The sequence below is a fragment of the Chionomys nivalis genome, chromosome 6 (genome assembly GCF_950005125.1).
Source record: "Chionomys nivalis chromosome 6, mChiNiv1.1, whole genome shotgun sequence".
In the NCBI taxonomy this organism is placed as follows: Eukaryota; Metazoa; Chordata; class Mammalia; order Rodentia; family Cricetidae; genus Chionomys; species Chionomys nivalis.
Genome location: NC_080091.1, coordinates 42,742,059 through 42,762,531, shown reverse-complemented (window position 1 = coordinate 42,762,531; position 20,473 = coordinate 42,742,059). Strand labels below are relative to the sequence as shown.

At 51.5% G+C, this 20,473-nt stretch overlaps 2 protein-coding genes across 5 annotated transcripts in view; both read right to left on the bottom strand.

Moving 5' to 3' along the window:
• Jakmip1 (janus kinase and microtubule interacting protein 1) overlaps positions 1–20,473 on the bottom strand; it is a 124,110-nt gene that overhangs the window by 25,900 nt on the left and 77,737 nt on the right. For all 4 annotated transcript variants that reach the window (XM_057771102.1, XM_057771103.1, XM_057771101.1 and 1 more), the window contains exons 4-10: positions 19,023–19,232; positions 17,380–17,499; positions 14,427–14,573; positions 13,603–13,743; positions 12,106–12,165; positions 1,916–2,044; positions 602–730 (exon numbers count right to left, since the gene is read on the bottom strand). In XM_057771102.1, the coding sequence (XP_057627085.1) occupies positions 602–730; positions 1,916–2,044; positions 12,106–12,165; positions 13,603–13,743; positions 14,427–14,573; positions 17,380–17,499; positions 19,023–19,232 (936 nt within the window). The remainder of the gene's footprint in view (positions 1–601; positions 731–1,915; positions 2,045–12,105; positions 12,166–13,602; positions 13,744–14,426; positions 14,574–17,379; positions 17,500–19,022; positions 19,233–20,473) is intronic.
• Positions 5,090–5,887, bottom strand: LOC130875398 (uncharacterized). The gene has a single exon (XM_057771105.1). It carries the CDS (start codon positions 5,430–5,432, stop codon positions 5,226–5,228), a length of 207 nt encoding a protein of 68 aa, XP_057627088.1. The 5' UTR covers positions 5,433–5,887; the 3' UTR covers positions 5,090–5,225.

The following is a 20,473-nucleotide window of genomic DNA, read 5'->3' as shown; positions in this document are numbered from 1 at the left end:
AAATGGAACTGATTTATCCTGACTCATGGGGAGCAAGGCACAGCACTGGCCCCAACTGGTGCTCTCTGGTGTCTCCAGTACTCCCAGAGGGACGTCTTGTGTGACGCCAAGGTGGGAGAAGGGTCAGTGGGAGGAAGTTTCCAGAAAAATTCAGCTCAGCACCATGGATGTATAGTATGAACTGAGGTCACCTGTGGTGCCTGAGCCTGAGGCACCTCAGGAACCCCTGAAAGTGTTCCTTGGGGAGACAGGAGGAAAGGAGAGACCTTGGATCTGCAGGGAGATGGAAAGGACTGAAGCCTGAAAGACTGGCTGAGTCTATAATTTCATCACTCCCTAAAACCCCATCCTATTTTAATTTATTGTGCGTGTCTGCATATGTGGGGGTCAGAGGAGAACTTGAAAGAATCAGTTCTCTCAGCAGCTCGAGTTGAGAGCAGCAGACTTAGCAACAAGCCCCTCACTGTTTAGTCCTCTGTCTGCCCCCAACCCTTCAATGCTGTAAGTGTTCTCAGCAGCTGAGGAGTGAGAGCTACAGGATCCCAGGTTCCCTCCTGTTCCCAGTCTCTATGCCCTTCCATCAACAAAGGGACACACTTACCCGGGCCTCCCTCTCAGCATCCAGCGTCCCCCCCACTTGCTCCTGAAGCAGGGCATAAGCCCTCTGCAGGGCCTGGTACTCCCTGGTCAGCTGGCAGAACCTCAGGTCAGCCTCTTCTCTGGTTGTGGTCTTAACCAAACAACAACAACAAAAACAGTCAACTCATGACTTAGGTGACTTCAAGAGACAGAGTCAAGATAGCAGCAAGTGCTCACATCTCTCCCCGGTGTCTACAAATGCCCAGTGAGCTGGTCATGCCAGGAAGGAATCAGGACTTGGAGTGAAGGCTACTGGGAGAAAAGGTCTTCTCCACCTTCAGCCCTTGGCCCCAAGCACTTGCAGGCCTCCTGGGAGCCAGGCTGACTCCACAGTGAAGGTTCACCCTGAGAAGGGAGCTCCTCTGGCCACAAGTCTTTTCTGAGAGTCTCTGTTCTGGAGACAGACACCTGCATGCGGTCGTGAGAGGATGGGGCAGGGTGACTGATGTAGCAAGTCGCTATTGCAGATAGCATAACTGCTTGTAAAAAACAGACATAATGTTGGAGCAAAACCTTGGCCAGACACTCAGACAGGACCTGGCACTCATGGTGTTTCCAACATGGGTAGGCCCCTCCAGCCATAAGCCACTGAATTTGAGGCCAGTGGGATGACTGGATGAAGGTGCATCTTCCTGAGGGTCCTGATATCATTTAAGAGGGAACTCCAAGGGAACGGCCAACAGGAGTTTGAATGGACCCAACCATGGGTCTGTAAAAGGCTGCTACCCAAAGAGCTAGGACAAGGAGACACAGGACGTAATGCCTAGACTCATCCTGGAAGCGCAGGGAGCCTTCCCAGCAGGGCACATGTGACACCAGAAAGCTCCGTCAGCATTTGCTACAACCAGATGGCATCATCCTGAAGCCAGTGCATACCTTTTACACCAGGGCTCAGGAGACAGCCACTGAGAGGTACAGTGAGGACAGGCAGAGGAGCCTGCTGTGGGCTGCAGCACCAGGGGAAAGTCTGTACTAAATAACACCTAGAATTTATGAAAGTCACCCAGTGTGACCACTTCTGTCACCTATGTGGGGACAGCAGTAAGAAATAAGCCACGTGTAATTTTATCTGCAATGATGAGCGCAGGGTCAGGATCTGGGTGTGTCCTTAGCAGTCTGAAGTCTCAAAGGGGATCGGCTCTGGGGAAGGTGCTCATTGGTTCCCCTCAAGGCAACAAAGACCAGCTTTCCCTGCTCTGGGGCTCGGACCCCAGAGAGGAAGCAGCCCTGGCCAACACGAAGGTGGGAGGTCCCCAGCATGCTGCCGTTTGCTTACCTCATCTAAGTCCTCCTCAGGCGTGGCCGGGGTCCGGTCCGTCCTGTCAGTGTTGTAGGACGTCTCGGAAAGTGTTTCTGAGTCCACGGACTCCTCGTCAAATCCAAAAAATGTCTCCACAACATGCTTCTGTAAGAGACCCAAGCATGACGTCAGGAGCAGGAGAGAACAGCTGCCTATCCATGCCAGCCCAGGGCAGAGGGGCTCAGAGCCCATCTATAGCTGCAGAGGACAGAACAAGTTGCTAGAGCAGCTGAAAATGTGGATAGTGTAGCAATGGCAAGGTGGTAGGAGGTGCCACAGGTAGAAAGGGCTATGCAACTCCTGGGTTGGCCTTAAACACAGGGTTCTCTGAGCCCTAGGTCCCTCCCGGCAAGAGATGAGCTGCCACACTTCCGGCACAAAAGGAGACCTCACCCACTCTGTGGCGCCAGCACCAGGAAGCAGTCTAAGAGCTGAGTAGGATGTCTAGCTCCAAAGGGAGCTGTGACATGGGATGCCAGGAAAGGGGCACGTGATCAGGAGAGCAGAACGAAGACCCCAGGGCTGAGCTGGAGAACCAGCTGCATGGCCCACGTCCTTCCCAGGCCTGCCTAAGAGCAACTTTTCTTACCTTTTGAGGACAGCACACTCAGAACACTGACACAATCAGAAAGAATAGTGGAAGAGCCCCGAACTCATAACCTCAGACTTCACAGTTTGAATGTCCTATGTGCCAATGACCCGAGGCTCTGGCCACACCTCTCTCACTCCAAACTGTACAGGACGTGGGGCTTTACTCATTTGTTCACTCACTCATTCACTCATTCATTCATTCAGTAATTGCTGGTTGAACAGATTCTGTGAGCCAGACAAGGCTGAACCTAGAGATGCATGGTTAAAACCAGGTGGGGTAGCAGTCAGGGGAGTGCTAGCTGCAGGAGACTACCACCATCAACCATCAGTCTCCATGTGCAAACCTGCTCCTGGCTCTAGGTACACTGCTCTTTATTCTCTTCCTAAACCACCCTCTTTGAGAGACTTCCTCGCCTTCACAGAGGGCTTCCTATGCCCATGAGAGAACAGCAGCCTCACTGCAGTGGTCAGCTCTGGGCTCCCAGAAACTCGTCGAGTTCCACACCTCTCCCCACCCACAGAGGAGGAACGGTGCACCTCGCACCCCAAGGGCATCTCCTGCTCTACAGGTTGATGCCAATGTGCGTTTGCAGTCACACATGTGCAGATACAGAACATGGAGGTTTGGGTCACTAGTGACAGCACCACGAGGAAGTCCCTTTCACGTTGCAGAGAAGGGGCAGAGAGGTATTTCTTGGCCACCTTACACAGTTGAGGTTTCTACAGAAGTTTTTTAGAAGGCACCAACCAGCTCTCTCCACCAGAACGTTCATCAAGTGATTTGGGGTTTGTGTGTGACCTCTTTGAAAGTTCACACGGCCAGAATCTACTGGGTATTCCCCTGCCTTCGTGCCCAGGTGAGCTGGAAGGTAGGGCAGTGGAACCAGGCTAGGTTTCATCTAGTCCAAGTGGCCTCCAGAATCCTCCCCTGCCCTCAGAAAGGAAGCCCCAGACCCGCAGGTATTAGAAACTTCAGGGAGCAATGGGGTCTACACCCACAGCTCACCTCTGCCCCAAGCTCCACACCCACCCCTGCTGTCTGAGCTGCTGCCTGGCCAACCCTATTTTTCATAAACACTGCTAATTGCCTGGCCTCTAGGGACAGAGTTGTGAGCTGGCTGTGCTAACTGGTGGCTGATGGAGTGAGGTCTCTGCTCCTCCCCCTACCAAGTGGGCCCCAGGGAGATTCTAAAACAACATACTTCCCAAGATCAGGGCACGGGGTTTGTTAGCATTCTGGATGTGTCTGGGGCTAACAGTCCTGCTCCGTTACCTAGGCTAACCTGCTTCGGAAGGCTAGGGAGACCGCTAATTAAGTATCAACGACAGAGCCTAATCACAAGGTTTTCACTGCTGATGTTCCCAACTCAGCAGCCCAGGGTTGGGCCCAGATGGAGCCTCACAGCAGACCAGCCCCACAGAGAGCCGTGCTGCACCAAGGGAAGCTGGGAGCTACTTACAGGGTGGAAGCCAGCCCAAACCAAGAGTCCCAGTGAAACCCTGCACAGTGGCAATAAATCCTTAACTATGTACAGTCGTGCATTTCCCCAGCAGCCCTGAGCCAGCTGAGTTCCGGCGCCTGTCAGGTTCTCAGGACATGTGGGTGGGTCAGGACACGTGGGTGGGTCAGGACACGTGAGTGGGTCAGGACACGTGAGTGGGTCGGGACACATGGGTGGGTCAGTTTGTCTCCTTTACAAACTCCTTGTTGTCTTATTTTCCTTTTTAAATAACGTCTCACGTTGTGTAGGCTGACCTTGAACTCCATCCTCCTGCCTCCACCTCCCACAAGGTGAGATTACAGAGGTGTGCCCACAGGCTGTCCCATGCCTGGAAGATCTCCTTTGTCTAAGCAATGAGATGACAGAGAAGCCGGTACAGCCACCCCTCCTGGTACAGCTTCACCCACCCAAGACAAAACAGAAAAACCAGCTTGGTGTTTAAAGTGAACATAGTGGCTATCTCCTTGAAAATTGCAAAACTTGTTCCTGGCAGGAGGCGGCCCACACTTGCTTCCAGAGGCTGGGGGAGAGCCACCAGGAAACATTGCTTCCTGCATGCTACCAAGTGGCCTGTGCTCCTCGATTCTAAGCTCCCTGGGTATGTACCCCCTGCAACTCTTGGACAGGAGAGTTCCCAGAATTCACAGATGCCAAGTGCCGTGAGGGGCTTGCCCCTCTAGCTTACCCTTCTCACAATGCAGATCAGTCTAGCCGACTGCATTTCTATAAACCAATCCAAAATTTAGAATGTAGTTTTGGGGCTGGGGGTGTCTTTTGGTTGGTAGAGTGATTATCCAGCATGGTGGGGGGTGCATGGCTGTGGGGTGCTGGCAGCTATGAGTCACTGGACACATAGCATGTGATGGAGGTAGAGACTGGAGGGTCAGAAATTCAAGGTCATTCTCAGATACGTGGTTAAGTTGGAGGCCATGCTCATTGAGCTACTATGAGGTGTGTGTGTGTGTGTGTGTGTGTGTGTGTGTGTGTGTGTGTAATGTCATTTTCACCAAAATGCCTGCAGATCGAATGTTTCTTCTCCACACACACACACACACACACACACACACAAGCTCATGCTTGGCAGATAGAAGGAAATCCTCTCTCTCTCTCTCTTTCTCTCTCTCTCTCTTTCTCTCTCTCTCTCTTTCTCTCTCTCTCCTCCACTAGACCCAGCAACTCATCAACTCCTTTCTTTACCTTCCCAGCATCCAGTCAGAATCACCTGAGAGATACAGGATCTTCCAATGGCAGCCAGGAGCTGCCAAGACCCTCCCCACTCCAGCGAGCTGCATACCTTCATGCCTATAGGTCATCTCCTGGCAGCCAGAGAAGTAGAGGCACACGAGGGCACATAGGCAGAGGAAGAAGGAGAAATAAAGCACAAACAGGATATACTCCATGTTGGGGATGGTGCAGGCACTGCTAGCCAGTGCTGGCTGAACAGGCCATTCCCAGCTTCTCTCTAACCCCAGGAAGAGGCACTCCTCACAACTTCCTGAATACTGTCAGCAGCAGAAGCTGGAGGACAGGGATGCCCCAAGGGTGTCCCCTTGGTAACAGCGATGCTCCCTTGGATCGGCTCCCAGGTGCTGGTGACAGAGCTATCAATGGAGAAGAGCCCGTTTCCAGGCCAGCCCCAGGTATTCATCATAGAGCACAGCTTCTAAACCAGCATGTCCTCTGGGAACTTCCCTCCTAGGACCCAGCCTCCATTATGCCCATAGCTGTTGTCAACAGTTTCGGGTCCCTGGATAACTGTCAAGTCCCCGGGCACAGCAGTAGCAACGGTACCATGATGAGAGCCTGCTGCTCTGTGCCAAAGTCACAAAGAACTGGGTGCCTCCTCCCTCGCCTGTCTGGGACATCTTCCAGCTAATCGTCACCACCCATCGGTGTCCTGGGCACACTCAGCCCACTGTTGTCTCTGAAGTGTGTCACTCAGGGCTTATTTGCCTTAGCGCTTACACGGCCTGCCACAAACCACTACAGAGAGTCAAGGGGAAGCTGTGACTCCTAAGTTACAGGGGAGTCATCGGTCCCTGGCCTAGACAGAGGTCCAGGGCTGGATAAAGGCATGCAGCCCTTACAGAAGTGCTACTATGACAGGAGAAGTGGCCCCTCATCTCTCCAACACGAGGGCCAAGGACCAGCCCTTCAGACACGCTGGGCATAAAATGTATGACAGCTTCGTGTAGTCACTGCTCTGAACCTCCGGGCTGGTGGGGTGCCACACTGGCAGCTGTGAGTCACCAGACACACAGGACACAACGAAGCCACACAAGCTCCTGGGGCAACAGCCGGGAAGGACTACCTAGGAGCGGGTTCAGCTGCAAACAACCATGGGGATAAAAGGACCTTTAGTTGCTGAGAAGCAGCAAAAACCACACCAAAAAACAGTGGGATGCCCTAGGCAGGAAATCACACGATAGCAGCGCCTGCTCCTGAGATGCCCGCCAACCCTCTGGCCCTGCCTTCCACAAGCAGCAGATTTAGCCTCTAGGCCCTGGCTTAGGTTTGGATGACTAGGGGTGCTGTGAGCGGACTCATTACTGTCAACAGTAAGGAGGGATCCCTAGAGAGGAGGGGACTCAGACTGGGCATGGCCAAGCAGACTTCACAGTCTTTCAGTGTGGATAACACCACAGGAGACTGACACTGGCCCAAAGGCTGGACTGTGGATTAGAAGGGCCTGAGCATCTGGATTTAGCAGGCCAACAACGATAAGCCAGGTAGTTTCAGCTCTCAACCTTGACACAGCCTAAAGTCATCGGAGGGATCCCCGATTGAAGCGCTGCCTTGATAGGACTGGCCTGTAGCCATGTCTCTGAGGGCCTGTCTTGTTGACTGGTGCTGTGGACTCTGCCGTTCTCAAACAGGTCCTGAACTGCAAAAGAAAGCTAGCTGAGCCAGAGAGCGAGCCAGTAATCAGCAGTCCTCCATGGTCCCTGCTTCAGTCTCTGCTCAGATTCCTGCCCTGAGTTTCTGCCCTGACTGCCCTGATAATGAACTGTAATCTATAAACTGAAATAGGTCCCTTCTTCCCAGTCCCGGTAATTATTACAGCAACATAGGCAAAGAAGAACATGCAGCAAGGCTAAGGTTCCAAGGCAGAGAGGGGAGCAGGCTCTACCTATCGTTTCTTGATCATCTACTATGATCAGGCACAGAACCGGGAGCTCCATCATGATTTCCTGAATGTGATTTCATTTTGAGAACCAGGAAGAGGGTTCTGGAAGTTTAACTCCCTTGTCTCAGGCCTTAGAACCTGCGCTGGGGCTGTCTCCTCAATGCTCCAGGATTCCATTTCTCAGCAACATCCATGATCCCCAATTCCACTTTCACCCACATTCTCAGAGCTCTGCTAGGGTTCAAGTCGCATGCCTATGGAGCAGCTGTGACTGACGGCCTGCAGCCCAGCTCACCACCCCAGGAGGCCTCCCTACTGCTGGACCACTGCAAAGAAAGGCACCTAGACTTCAGGACAGTGAACCACCAAGGGTCTTCCCAACCCTGCCCTGCATCTCCCACCAGGGACTAACGTTAGCCTGCACCAAGTTAGCAGAAGGCACAGAGAATTGGTACAGTGTTGCTCCAGCAGGAATCCCATGGGGAAAGAGGATTCTGGTGGACCAGGATGATGCCCTTAGGACTGTGGAGGCCATTCATATATGGAGGCCACCACTGGGACTCTGCCCTGTGTCCATCACCTGCACATCAGGGTGTGCCGTGCTGTACAGGGGCTCTCCTTCCTAGGGTGTGAAGGACAATCTTAATGTCCACCTGAACGGACTGAGGAACACCCAGGAGATCAGCCAAGTACAGCTCCAGAGACTAGCAGATTACAGCCACCAACGGCCCCAGGCTGTGAGGTCAGGAGAAGGTAGTAACTTGGAGGTGGGGACTGGCTGGAGGAAGTGGATCACTAAGGGGTGTCTCTGCGAACTGTAGGTGCCCTGGCCCCTTCCTGTATGTCTTTTCTCTGCTTCCTGCCCAGTGTGTGAGCAGCTTGTAGCACATGCTCCTTTAACTGTGATGCTCCGGCTCACTGGATAGTGCCTTCAGAGGCCATGAGCCCACACGCCTTTCCTCTCTTACGTTGTTTCTGGCAGATACCTGGTCTCCATGGTAACCAGAGTAACTAATACAGGGGTCAGCTCAGAGTCCATGGGAATTCCCTAGGGTATGGGTGTCAGGGGTCAAGAGCAGGGACGGAGCTGTGAGGCTTCTAGAAAATTAAATAACTTTCAGTGAATTCATTCAAATGGTCTATGAGGCTGGAGAACCTGGCAAAGGAGCCTGGATACACAAGGTACAGAGTGAAAAGGAGCCGTTTACAGGGACAAAGAAACCACCAGTGCTTCAGCCTGTGGGAGGCGACAGGGATGCACCAGGCCAGAAGGGCAGCCTGGGAGGTGGTAGAGTGAAAATCACACTCAGGCCCAGTGACCCCATCACCTTGCCACCTGGCCTGCATGTGTCTGAGATGAAAAGTGGGAGCCTGGCATGCAAGAAGCCTCCACTGAATCTAGAGACAAAGAGATGCTGGAGGCCCAGGAAACAGTGAGCAAGAAAACACCTACCATGGCCTAAGGATGCAGATGGGTTGCTAAAGTGTCCTAGCATGCACAGTGGCCTGGATTCAGTCCCCAACACTGCATAAAACTGGGCTTGGTGAAGCAAACCTGTAACCAGCACGCAGGAGGTAGGGGCAGAAGGATCCTCAGCTATGTCAAGAGGTCAAGGTCAACCTGGGCGATAAAAGACCTATCTTTTAAAAAAAAAAAAAAAACAAAAGAGAGAAGAGGAGAGGAGAGGAGAGGAGAGGAGAGGAGAGGAGAGGAGAGGAGAGAAGAGAAGAGAAGAGAAGAGAAGAGAAGAGAAGAGAGAAGAGAAAAAGAAGATCCACACAGGTTTTCCAAACCCAGCCTTTCAGTGTTCTCACTGACGTACCCTCACAGCCCTGCTTCTCTGAGGTAGGCCATGTCCTACAAATACATCTTCTCAGAAAAGGCAGTGCCCTTAGTCAGTCAGGCACTCTGGAGGCGCCTGCTCTGTGCTAGACAGGGAAACAGGACAGGGGACACAACCCACTGTGCCTGCTATACACAGGTGACTCACTGCTGGTGCACTGTGAACTTCTCTCTCGATTTGGGGGCCAGCGGGAGATTCCGATTCTTTAATTCCCAGCATTCCAGCACAGGTCCAGCCGGCATTCCTGAGATGCTTGGGGACACAAGTCTGAGCTTTTCTGACTGGCAGAAATTTTTATAGACTTTATCAGTTAAGTATCCCTAATCCGAAATCCAGAATCTAAATGTTCAGAGTTGATACTGAAAACATTTTAAATTTCAGAATTAGAGTCTGGGATCAAGGCTTCAACAGCCTATGTAGGCTTGAAATAGTCAGACCTCAGCAACGAATTTCTGGGGAACCTCGAGTTATGGAGTTTTTAGTGCCAAGCTTGTTCAGTGAACCACCCAGCTGCCCACCCTGAGTATTTTAACTTCTGTGTCAGGGTGGAAGAGGGTTCCCATGCGCTACAGACAGGTATAATCCCAGCACTTGGGAGGCAGAGGCAGGCGGATCTCTCTGAGTTCGAGACCAGCCTGGTCTACAAGAGCTAGTTCCAGGACAGGCTCCAAAACCACAGAGAAACCCTGTCTCGAAAAACAAAAAAAAAAAAACAAAAACAAAAAAAAAAAAGAACCGACACAATCTTCATTCCAGCAGCAGGGGGCGCATTCTCCCCATTAGTCCCAGCTTCCAAACGCTGAGTTGGCAGCAGCCAGAATCATCCAGACTTTCTGTGCAAAAGGACTTTACTTCAGTGACATCTACAGAAGCAAAACATCCCACAGAAGGGGAAATGGAAGACAAAGAGCTCTACGAAAGGCAATGTGCAGCAAGCAGTCCGTGGAGTCGGCTGAAAGCAGTGAGGCGGAAACAGGTACTGCAGTATTATTCCTAACCACAGGAGGGCATAAGTGAGCTCTCAGTCGCAACGTCCTGAACAAGTTTACCGCCCACACTCTCAGCAGACTGTGTGGCCATAAACATTCATATTTACGATGCCAATGCGTGATGCTGATGGACATTTCCAGAGTGATGCTGAGTGAGAATGCAGTCAAGTTCCAGCCGAGCATAGGACAGACACTGGCCCTGGGGAGGGGACATGGCTCCATCACTTTTTTCTTTCCCTGCTTTTCTAGGATGCGGTAAACACGGCTGTGAATATATACTAGCTGTGCTGGACCACTTCCCAATCCTTCTTTCCTGTCTGTCTGTCGGTCTCTCTGTTTTGTTTTAGAAAGGGTCTTTGGCTGAGCTAGCATGAAACTTGCTGTGTAGACCAAGCTGGTCTCAAACTACCTCCCTCTGCCTCCACTGTGCTGGGATTAAAGGTGTGCTCCACCATATCCAGCCTCCTGGACTTCTGAGCTCAACACACAGAGACCTGGCTCTGACTCGCTCAGCCTGTTGGAGAAAGCGGGACCCTGGAGCTCAAGTGAGCTGGAAGTCCAGCCTCATCAGCCCACTGCTCTGCATCTGTCTCCCGTAACTGAAAGAGACGGGGTGGCGGTGGGGAGAAAATGAGATGGTGGCGTGGCCACTAATGACTCCAAGCACCCAATGAGCTCAGACCCTGACTTCAGTGCCACCACAGGCGACCTGTGGGCCAGATGGGGCTCAGAGACACATTTGACATGCTCTAGTAGTTCTGACATTTGCATCCACAGTAAAAGTCTTGGATTTTATACAAAGGTGTCATGACTAAAGTGTGTCCCCTCAAAAGATACAATGAAGTACAGGCTGTGCTGTGCAGCGTGTGAATTTACTTGGTCAGTGAAAGGAAGCACACTGAGGCCAGGGGAGGTTCTGATTCCACCATGACTGGTCTCCCTAAAGAAGACGTCAGTGTGACCTGCAGGGACTGACATAAAGGAATACCCCCCCCCCCATCACTAGAGCTGGAAGGAAATGGGGACGGGAGACCTCCAGCTGCCAGAGGGAAGGAGCATGGCCTTGTCAGCACCTCAAGGCCAGACTTCTGGCCTCTTGAATTATAAGACAGTAACTTTTATTCCAAGAGGCCCATTTTGTAGTATTTTGTTCAGATAGTCCTGGGAAAACAGTATGTCAGGATTTACGCCTCCCTTGACTCCTTGTTTACTGAATATAGCCCAGTCTGGCTTCAAACTCGCCAGCTAGCTGAGGCTAGCTTTGAATTCTAGATCTTCCCACTTGCACCTCTCCAGGGTGGGGGTTATAAGTGTGTTCCACCACACTGAGGTGAGGATTTACACTGCCCTTGAAATAGCGGAATGCCTAGCACCATTGGCTCACTGTGCCGACCAGTATTCTGTGCCAGAAGCGGCAGCATCCCCACTACTCCCTACTGTCACCCAGACTCCACCAGGGAGCGCGTCCTTGGCCTTTCGCTATCACGACTTCACGGTTTTTCTTACATGAAAGTATTTCTCTACAATCATCTCTATCAGAAGATGAAGCCAGTGGGTCCCAGTTCAGGAAGGAGCGGACCCATCCCAGACAGGTGGGCAGGGTGAGGGACACACAAACAATGCCCTTCTTCCAAACCTCCCTCGAGGGTCTCTAAGTCTCCCCAGTCATTTCAGTGCTATGTCGCCAGGACACCTAGGCTGCCTCTGGGAGAAAACACACATTTCAGAAAAAGAACACCGTTCTGGAAAAATCACCAAAGCTGAGTTCCCAGAGCATGGTGTTAGGTGGCATAAGGCAAGGCCAAGGGTCCTTTAAACCCTTCAGAAGGCCTGGGTATTTATGATTTTAATTTTGAACATATATAACCCAAGGTCCAAACACAGAATTCCATTAGTAAGTTTTCCATGAATAAATTACCATATTTAGGTCACATTACTGTGCTGTAATGTATGGAGCCTTGAGACAGCCATAAGAGCCTTTCTTTCAACAGCCAACACAGCTGGGTCACACAAGCAAGCATTTGCTCTGGGTCTGTGAGTGACCCTGTGGCCCTCCCTTCCTCTAAGATCGGCCTATCCTAAAGGCTCCTTATATGTACGATGGCAGGCTCACCTTGGGGGGCTTCAGGCTCTTCCCTCGATGTCTCTTGGAGCGCAGCAGGCGTTCTCTTTCCTGCAAGGAAGCACACCCATGCATCTGCACCTGCAGTCAGGCCCCCACGCCACCACACCACACAGTTAAAACCCAGAGAGTCACCTCTACTGTGTAGGCTAGGTCACGTTCTAGGCACCCCACTGGGAGTCTGGTGACAAGACACTCACTCAGGCCCTTGTCTGGGTGCAGAACTCCCAAGAAAACATGCACCCTGATGGGCCATGCCATCATAGGCAAGCCTGGATTATTCTTTGAGTCAAGAGGCTGCAAAGCCTAAGCGGCGTGGCCTCGGAGTAGTTCTGCTGGCCTCGGCAGGGTCCACAGCAGTTTGAGGGGCCTGTGACCTAACTTGGACAGAGCCAGGGTGGAATCTCCTACAACCCGGAACTGGCCGGGTGACCACTTTGTTTTCTCCAGTTGTTTCTTCCTTGCTGTGCACATGGGGCTAGGAGCTGTCCTGCAGCATTGCTTAGTGGGTATCCCCTTCAGAAAGGGATCCTGTGGGGTAAGAGTGGCAGAGCTGGCGGTAGCATTGTACCCAGATTGATTCAGGGCCTCTCGCTCTCAGCACAGCCTTTTCCCTGCAGCAGGACAAAGCTGGAGTCAGCCTGAGCCTGAGCATCCACTCATCAGACCCCGGCAGGCTGGTCACGATGGTTCCTAGCCTCTGGCTTGTCACTTTTCTTTTAACTCACTGTCTCTTCAGCAAATGTGTCTTGTCATCCCTAGCTATATTATGCTATCTGGATAATGAAGCCAAGATGGATAGTTAGCTATACAATTGGTTAGTGGAAGGAAGAAAGGAAGTGTGGGGGAGACGGGGGAGAAAGGGGAAGACAGAAAAAAGGCATAAAATCCTTCTAGGATATGATCGTGGCTTCCTAGCCTTCAAAGTCCTCTGGATGGAACCTTCATATACACACAGGTCTCGTGAGTAAGCAGAGCCCACTCTGTCTGAGCGCCAACTAAGTCCACTGAGGGCGCTGCCAGGTGCTGTCTTCTGCATAGAACATCCCCCTCTCTGCAGCAGGCTCACTCCCTTCTCCTTTCCACAGAACCAGCCCTGAAGAGTCAGTCTCAAAGTCCATCCGCAGCCTTAGCTGCTCCTTCAAACTCAGGTCTGATAACAAAGTTCAGATTCACAGGCCCAAACTCCCGGTATGCAGCAGCTAAGCGCAAAAATAAGTATAAGTTAATAATAACTCAAAGGCCCTGCAGAACAGATCCATGCTGCCTCTTCACCGAGGCAAGCCAGGAGCCCATTGAAAAGTAGGTTGCCATGGAAACTGTTCCCAGGTAGCACTGATCTCATTTCTCAGCTGAGCTGAGACTCCTTTCTGGAGCATCACAGGGGGCCCAATGCCTAAGTCTGGGCTGTCAGGGCCCACTCCCATCCGAGGCTCACTGTTGACTCTGCCTCCTGTGGTGCCATCCTGGCCAAGAGGGACAACATACCAGTGAGAGGTCATCAATGACATGCTGTTGCTCCAGCACCTGCAGCCTCAGGAACTCAATCTCCTGCTCATCCCTGGTCAGACTGAGGTCATTCAGGGATGTGTGTCGCTTTAGTGAGGCCTGAGCAGACAGCTTTTCCTTCTGAAGCCGGAAGGAAAGAGAGTGCTGTGATGTGCTACCGTGTGAAGGACAGGGCTTCTGTGGGGCTCAGGGGGCAGGGGTGACAGACAACTGGTTCCAAGATGGGAGATACAGAGCTTCAGGCCAAGGCCAAGCCAGAGGTGTGGTCAACGGTGCTCACTGGAGAGGGTGGAGAGGCAGGGCATGGAGCAGAGGATGTGCTAAGCGAGTCTTAAAAGCTAGAAGGCAAGCAGGGGCGGGGGAGACTCCCCACCATAGGCTGCCCACACGCACACCTAGGCCCCAGTCTTCTAAGCTGTGAAATGGGCACTCTAATCAATGAACATGAAGGCATCTTACAACCACCCAGACAACAGACACCAGTCATCCCTGGTGGAGGAAAACCCGAACCCCGTTTCCATATACAGCCCCAACAGCAGTAACTGCTCCCAGGGGAATCCATGAAGCATGCGGCAGTCACAGGCAGTCATCCATCCAGTGGATAAGCCTGCCCTACTGATTCTACAAGGCCAGCTGGGGATTGATCCCACTGCTGAGGTGTCCTGGGGGAGGGGTGGGTGGAGATCATGGACCACAGAGTCTGGACGGGGTGGGAAGCCATGGACAGGGGCGGGAAGCTGTGGACAGGGGCGGGAAGCCATGGACAGGGGCGGGAAGCCGAGGGGGTCCATGCTGAGCCTCACCATCTCCACATTCTCCCTCGTCAGGCTCTTGAGTTTCTCCTCCATCCTCTGGATGCTGTGCAGCAGGTCCTCGTTCTTCTTGTTCATTCGCTTGTTCTTCTCCACCAGCGGCTTCAGCTGCACCTCCGTCTCCCGAGAGCGTTTCAGCTGCAGTGGGTACAGACACAGATCAGGGGACTGGACGGACCCACGGACCAACGGGTGGCCAAGCTACGCCAGCAGAGCTTCAACACTGTCCCTTCGGGAGTGTAACCCCTGGTGGTCAATCCAGTCACCTAGTTTTTCTTGGCCACTCTTCGGCAGATCACAGGGCCACATCCTGCAGACAACAGCCCTGGCCAGAGCTGGGCCACCTCCTAAGCATGAAGGAGGTCCAGTCAGACAGCCTGGAGGGACTTGGACAATCTCCAAACAGACAGTCCCTTAAAAAGTTAGGTGTCCTTCTAGGCTGTCATTTATTCAGCCTCTGGGAACCACTCTTATGCCCCTCTTGGCCATCTGATCTTCACTCCAGTTCCCAACATCTTTCAGGCAGGAAAGCTTTGTGGTCAGATCCACGTTCTAAAAAAGTCATGGGCCCATGGTGAGGGCCAGACCAGTGAGATTGGTGAGAGGTCACAAGAGGAGACAGGGAGGAAGAGCAGAGAGCTGCATAGTTAAAAGTGGCTTCTTCTTTTCCTCTTAAGCACAGTGGTGGAATGGTAGGGTCACTGTCCAGCTGCACAACCATGGTCAAGTTCTTAGCCTGTTCCCTCATCTATAAAATTGAAACATTGGCCGCATCTGTCAGCATCTGTCTTTGCAAAGCTCTTCCAGTGGACCATAATTAGAAGCAACTGAAATCTCCTCATATCACCACCACAGAAGTGGCTGCCATGTCACCAAGTCCTCCCTCCCCATGAACCTGAACCAGCTCTGACCCTCTCAGCTCTCTCACTGAACCCCCCTTCTACCCAGAAGGGACATGGCCACTATGCCATATACCAGAACATGAGCAAAGAGGTGGTCCTGTGGTCACTGAGGTCAAGTCACAGAACTAGAAGCAGGAATCCAGCACAGAGGCTGACCCGAGCACCCACCCTCAATTTCTGTGAATGTCAAACTCTCTGATGTCGTGTGTCATGTACCAAAAGCACCACGTGACCCGTGAGCCACCTGTGGAGATCTACCCCTGCTCCCATTTCAGGAATGATGGCGACAGACTCTCAAAAGCAAAGACAGGCATAAGGCTTCTTGGCATTATTTACAGTAGTAAGCCAGGCATGGCCTGGATGGTCGGCAGGCAGGAAGCTATGGCACTGCCACACCACAAAGTCTAAGCCAGCAAAGCCTACGCCCCATCACCAGGGATGCAGACCGCACTGATGGGTCTAAGCATGACAGGGCATTAACACACAGGGGGTGAGGAGACAGAAAGAAAGAGCTCACTCTGCAAAGGCAGAATCAAACCACCATCCTTTGGGGCATGGATTTGTTGATTAAAGTGAAATGTGTAGACGCCCAGATCAGGAGTCAAAACAGTGGGGAGTCCTGACTGCCTCCTCATTTCCAAAGTTGTTCAGGAAGCGCCTTCGTTTTGCTGTCCTCCTCGGTAAACTACCATGTGGTCATGAGTGTTTGTTCAGCTTATGAATATTTAAGCAAGAAGTAGAAATGTCGTGGGTGTACAGCCGAAGTCTGATCATCTGGTTGTCGCCATCTGAGGTATGCCTCCAAGCACACTAGGAAGAAATTAATTTTCTTTCTGCTAAACCTGTGGAGATACATTTTCCTTCACAATTCAGGCCAGAATGAGCACCAAGATCATGAGGTTTTTGCTGAAAGGTTTGTGCATTAACATGAAAATTAGCTTAGCTGGGGCCAGTGAGATGGCTCAGCAGGTAAAGATGCTAAACCCAAACCCATCCCCAAACCCACACAGTGAAAAAGGTAAGCCAGCTACCACAGCTGTCCCCTGACCTCTACAAGTGGCACACACAAGAAAGAAGATATAATGAAAGAAAGAATGGGGGTTAAAAATAAAAGAGGTTTAGCTGTTTCTATGGCAGAAGTAAGCATATTTATGCATATACTAGTTTTACTAAAGATTTATTTTAAACTCTAAGTCTGTGTTCATTCCACACCACACACAAACAGAGTGAGAGATCTAAGACAGGGCCTCATGTAGCTCAGGCTGGCCTCACTACTTGATATGAGCTGAAGGACAGCCTTGAACTTGTGATCCTTCTACCCGCCCCCTCGGGTGTTGGAATTAAAGGTTGGAATTACATGTGGTTTATGGATCGCTGGGGATGGAACCCCACCCCACAATGGGATTCCTGCATGACAGGCAAATGTTCTAGCAACTAAGCCACCAGCATGCATGTTCATCACTTTTAAAAATAGAAATGTATCAACTTTTATGCCAAGTAAATAAAGAATAAAAGTAGAATTATCCATAACCACGCCACCTAAAAGAACAGCTTTCCAGATCCGAAACCACTACAAAGCCTGCCCTGTAAACCACTTTCATCCTGCAATCTACAGGCAAAGAGTCCCCTGTCAGTGACATCTGCTTTTCAGGACTGTGCTGTGTCAATCTGGAAAGTCCCCACAGTTCCTGCACAGCGTGGGAGCCTTTAGAGTTGATTGCCTGTGTGCGTGTTGTTTTCTGTTGCTAATATTATAAAACGCTGTGGTGAGCACCCTATCCAGCGCCCTCTCATTGACTTCCCCAACTGTTTTCTAAGGATGGATCCCTAAACAGACAACAAACAGAGAGATTTCTTCAATGAGTGTGACACACCACAAGCACACACACACACAAAGAGAGAGAGAGGAGAGAGAGAGAGAGAGAGAGAGAGAGAGAGAGAGAGAGAGAGAGAGGAATCAGGAGGCCCTCAGCATCCACTCTCTGCCCCTTGGCCCAGCCCCTTCCTCGCGTCCACAGACGCCATATGTCTTGCACGGTTACCAGTTCATTCCGCTCATCTGCCAGCAGGGTGTTTCTGTCTTCCAGCTTCCGAATCACTGAATTCAGTTCAGCAATTTTTAGTTGAAATCGCCTCACATCTCGCTCATCCATATGTTGATCCTAAAAATAAAAACTTTGAAGAAGCTCAAATGATTCCATGGAGGCTCTGAAGACCCAACGATGACACAATGGGGACAGACCTGTCTAGAGGACTGGGTGTTGAACAAGGCGGCAGACAGACACTCCTGCTACATCCTCCAGGGACACTTCACGTCAACCCACCTGAGACTTTAAACACCTCAGTGGGGTTCCAACACCAGCCCAGGGAAGCTGAAGCTCCCACACACATGCAACCCACCTACCCTGCATGTCTTATAAAGACCCGCCACAAGTCAGTGTGGTTTCTAGAGCATGCTAGTGCATTCCTCCACAGCACCTGTCATGCTCGACATTCAAACATCAGCAACTAATGCAACATTCAGCAAAGAACATTCATGACATCCAAAGAGGCAAAGGGGAAGGAAGGAAAGAAGGGACAGAGGAAGGAAGGAAGGAAGGAAGGAAGGAAGGAAGGAAGGAAGGAAGGAAGGAAGGAAGGAAAAAGGAAGGAAGGAAGAAAAAAGGAAGGAAGGAAGGAAGGAAAAAGGAAGGAAGGAAGGAAGAAAAAAGGAAGGAAGGAAGGAACGAAGGAAGGAAGGAAGGAAGGAAAAAGGAAGGAAGAAAAAAGGAAGGAAGGAAGGAAGGAAGGAAAAAGGAAGGAAGGAAGGAAGGAAAAAGGAAGGAAGGAAGGAAGGAAGGAAGGAAGGAAAAAGGAAGGAAGAAAAAAGGAAGGAAGGAAGGAAGGAAGGAAGGAAGGAAGGAAGGAAGGAAAAAGGAAGGAAGGAAGGAAGAAAAAAGGAAGGAAGGAAGGAACGAAGGAAGGAAGGAAGGAAGGAAAAAGGAAGGAAGAAAAAAGGAAGGAAGGAAGGAAGGAAGGAAAAAGGAAGGAAGGAAGGAAGAAAAAAGGAAGGAAGGAAGGAAGGAACGAAGGAAGGAAGGAAGGAAGGAAGGAAGGAAGGAAGGAAGGAAGGAAAAAGGAAGGAAGGAAGGAAGGAAGAAAGGAAGGAAAAAGGAAGGAAGGAAGGAAGGAAGGAGGAAGGAAGGAAGGAAGGAAGGAAGGAAGGAAGGAAGGAAGGAAGGAAGGAAGGAAGGAAGGTTGGCTTGCTTCAGCCTTTTATTTGACAAAGGACAGGTGGATGTCCCCATACACTCTTGCCCTGGCATGTGTTGCTAGCTACTAGGAAAACCCAGCTTGCCTTTGGGCCTCTGACTTTGCCATTCTCTGGCCTGCCCAGGGCCCTCCTCCTGGCAAAGTCCCTGCTGTGTACCCAACTCTGAGATGTCCGTATCTTTATCTCCAGCCCCAGCAGGCTCAGAGAATCAGTTCTTCACCATTATCTTCTCAGGGCTGAGTGCTGGACCTGACACACGCTGAATATTGGTAAAGGAGGGAAGGACCCAGGGAGGAACAGGAGAGGGGAGGGAAGTGTGAGAGAATAAGAAAGGTCAAAGAAGGGCTGGGAAGCTGAGCAGGGCAGTAGCCAGCAGAGGAAGGATGCAGTGGGTGGTCTTCTCTACGGCTAGCAGAAGATACTATCCCTCACCTGCCCACCCATGAGCTCCGCCATGTCTCCAATGCCAGGAGGGAGCTCCCGCTTCGGGCTACTGTGGTGGCGCTCAGCCTCCTTGACCTGGACCAGCTGCTCATCCAGAGCCTCCTTCTGAAGTAGCAACCTCTGGGTCTGCCCGGCCTGTACGCCAAGCTCCTTCTCCAGGGCCAAGATCACCCGCTCCTTCCCTTTGATCTCGTCCATCTGGAAGAGAAAAAAAAAATGGGCCTTCACATGCTGACTCTGGACCAGGGTGGCCTCATCCAGACTTTGGATGGATGCTGGGTCCACTGAATTGAGAATGATCTGGATGTGGGGTGGTGAGAGTCTACAGCCCAGAACCTAATTTCACAAACACTGAAGACACAGCTCTAGGTCTGACCATCTACAGAGTTATGGGCACTTCCCGCTGCAACTCAGCCCTCCTCAGTCATCTCTCCACAATAAAGAACACATGATATCCCAAGACACTCCCAATCCATCAGCTCCCTATGGGCCTCAAGCAGGCTAGCCCATCCTGCTTCCTCACAGAGGAGCTTCTGGAGGCGACTGCTCCTGCCTCCCACTTATTCACCAATACTTTCCTGGATGGCTGGATCCTACAAGCAACTGATGCAGATATGCATGTCCCCAATCCTAACTTCCCTCAGAACCCCAGAGTCACAGAACTACAAAGCCACCTAAACGCTGCTTGGGCTCCAGTGAACCCCCTTTGCAGGTGTGGGGAGCCCCCTATTTGGACACAGAGGGACACTTATATCCTTGTCTACTCCAGCCCAGTCAAAGCCAGTCTTCCCTGGGCAGCATATCAAACAGGGAGCAGAGCTTAGCATGTCTGGCCAGACAGATCAGGGAGCCACACAGACAGAGGTTTGCAGAGGAAACCCCAGGCCATCCTTCAACTTACTCATATGACATCAACCACCAGGGAAGTATCCCTGTGAGGACAAGGACCTATCTAGAGTGTCACCCAGAATTTTCATCTTCTCTGAGACATCTGGATATGTTTTCCTTTATAAGGAAACGGTTGCATAGTCAGGGACCAAAGAACTGGAAGCAATCCTGGGAGCTGGGAAAGATGGAAAGAACCCTTCTCCAGAGCCTTCAAAGCCACTTGGTCCTGGTAACACCTTGAGTTTGGTGTTCTAGAGTCACATAGTAAAACAGAAGGGACTCTAGATTCTCCCCCAGGGCAGAGTTCCTTGGGGCTCCAGGTCCCACCAACCCAGGGAGGCTCTGCCTCCTCCTTCCTGCTTCCTAGCTAGCCTGGACATGTGCAGACCTCGTGCCCTTCACACTCTAAGACAGGTGGATTCCTGGGGCTTGGTGCCATGGGTCACCCTCTGTGACCCCCCTTGAAGACAGGTTTTGAGACCTAACCCCACTCCAGGCTGGTGCAACAGTACAGTAAACAGACTTCATTTTACATTTTTGAGTTTCTGGTT

Coding starts and splice junctions, on each gene's coding strand:
- LOC130875398 (XM_057771105.1), bottom strand. CDS start 5,432: ATGGAGTATATCCTGTTTGTGCTTTATTTCTCCTTCTTCCTCTGCCTA.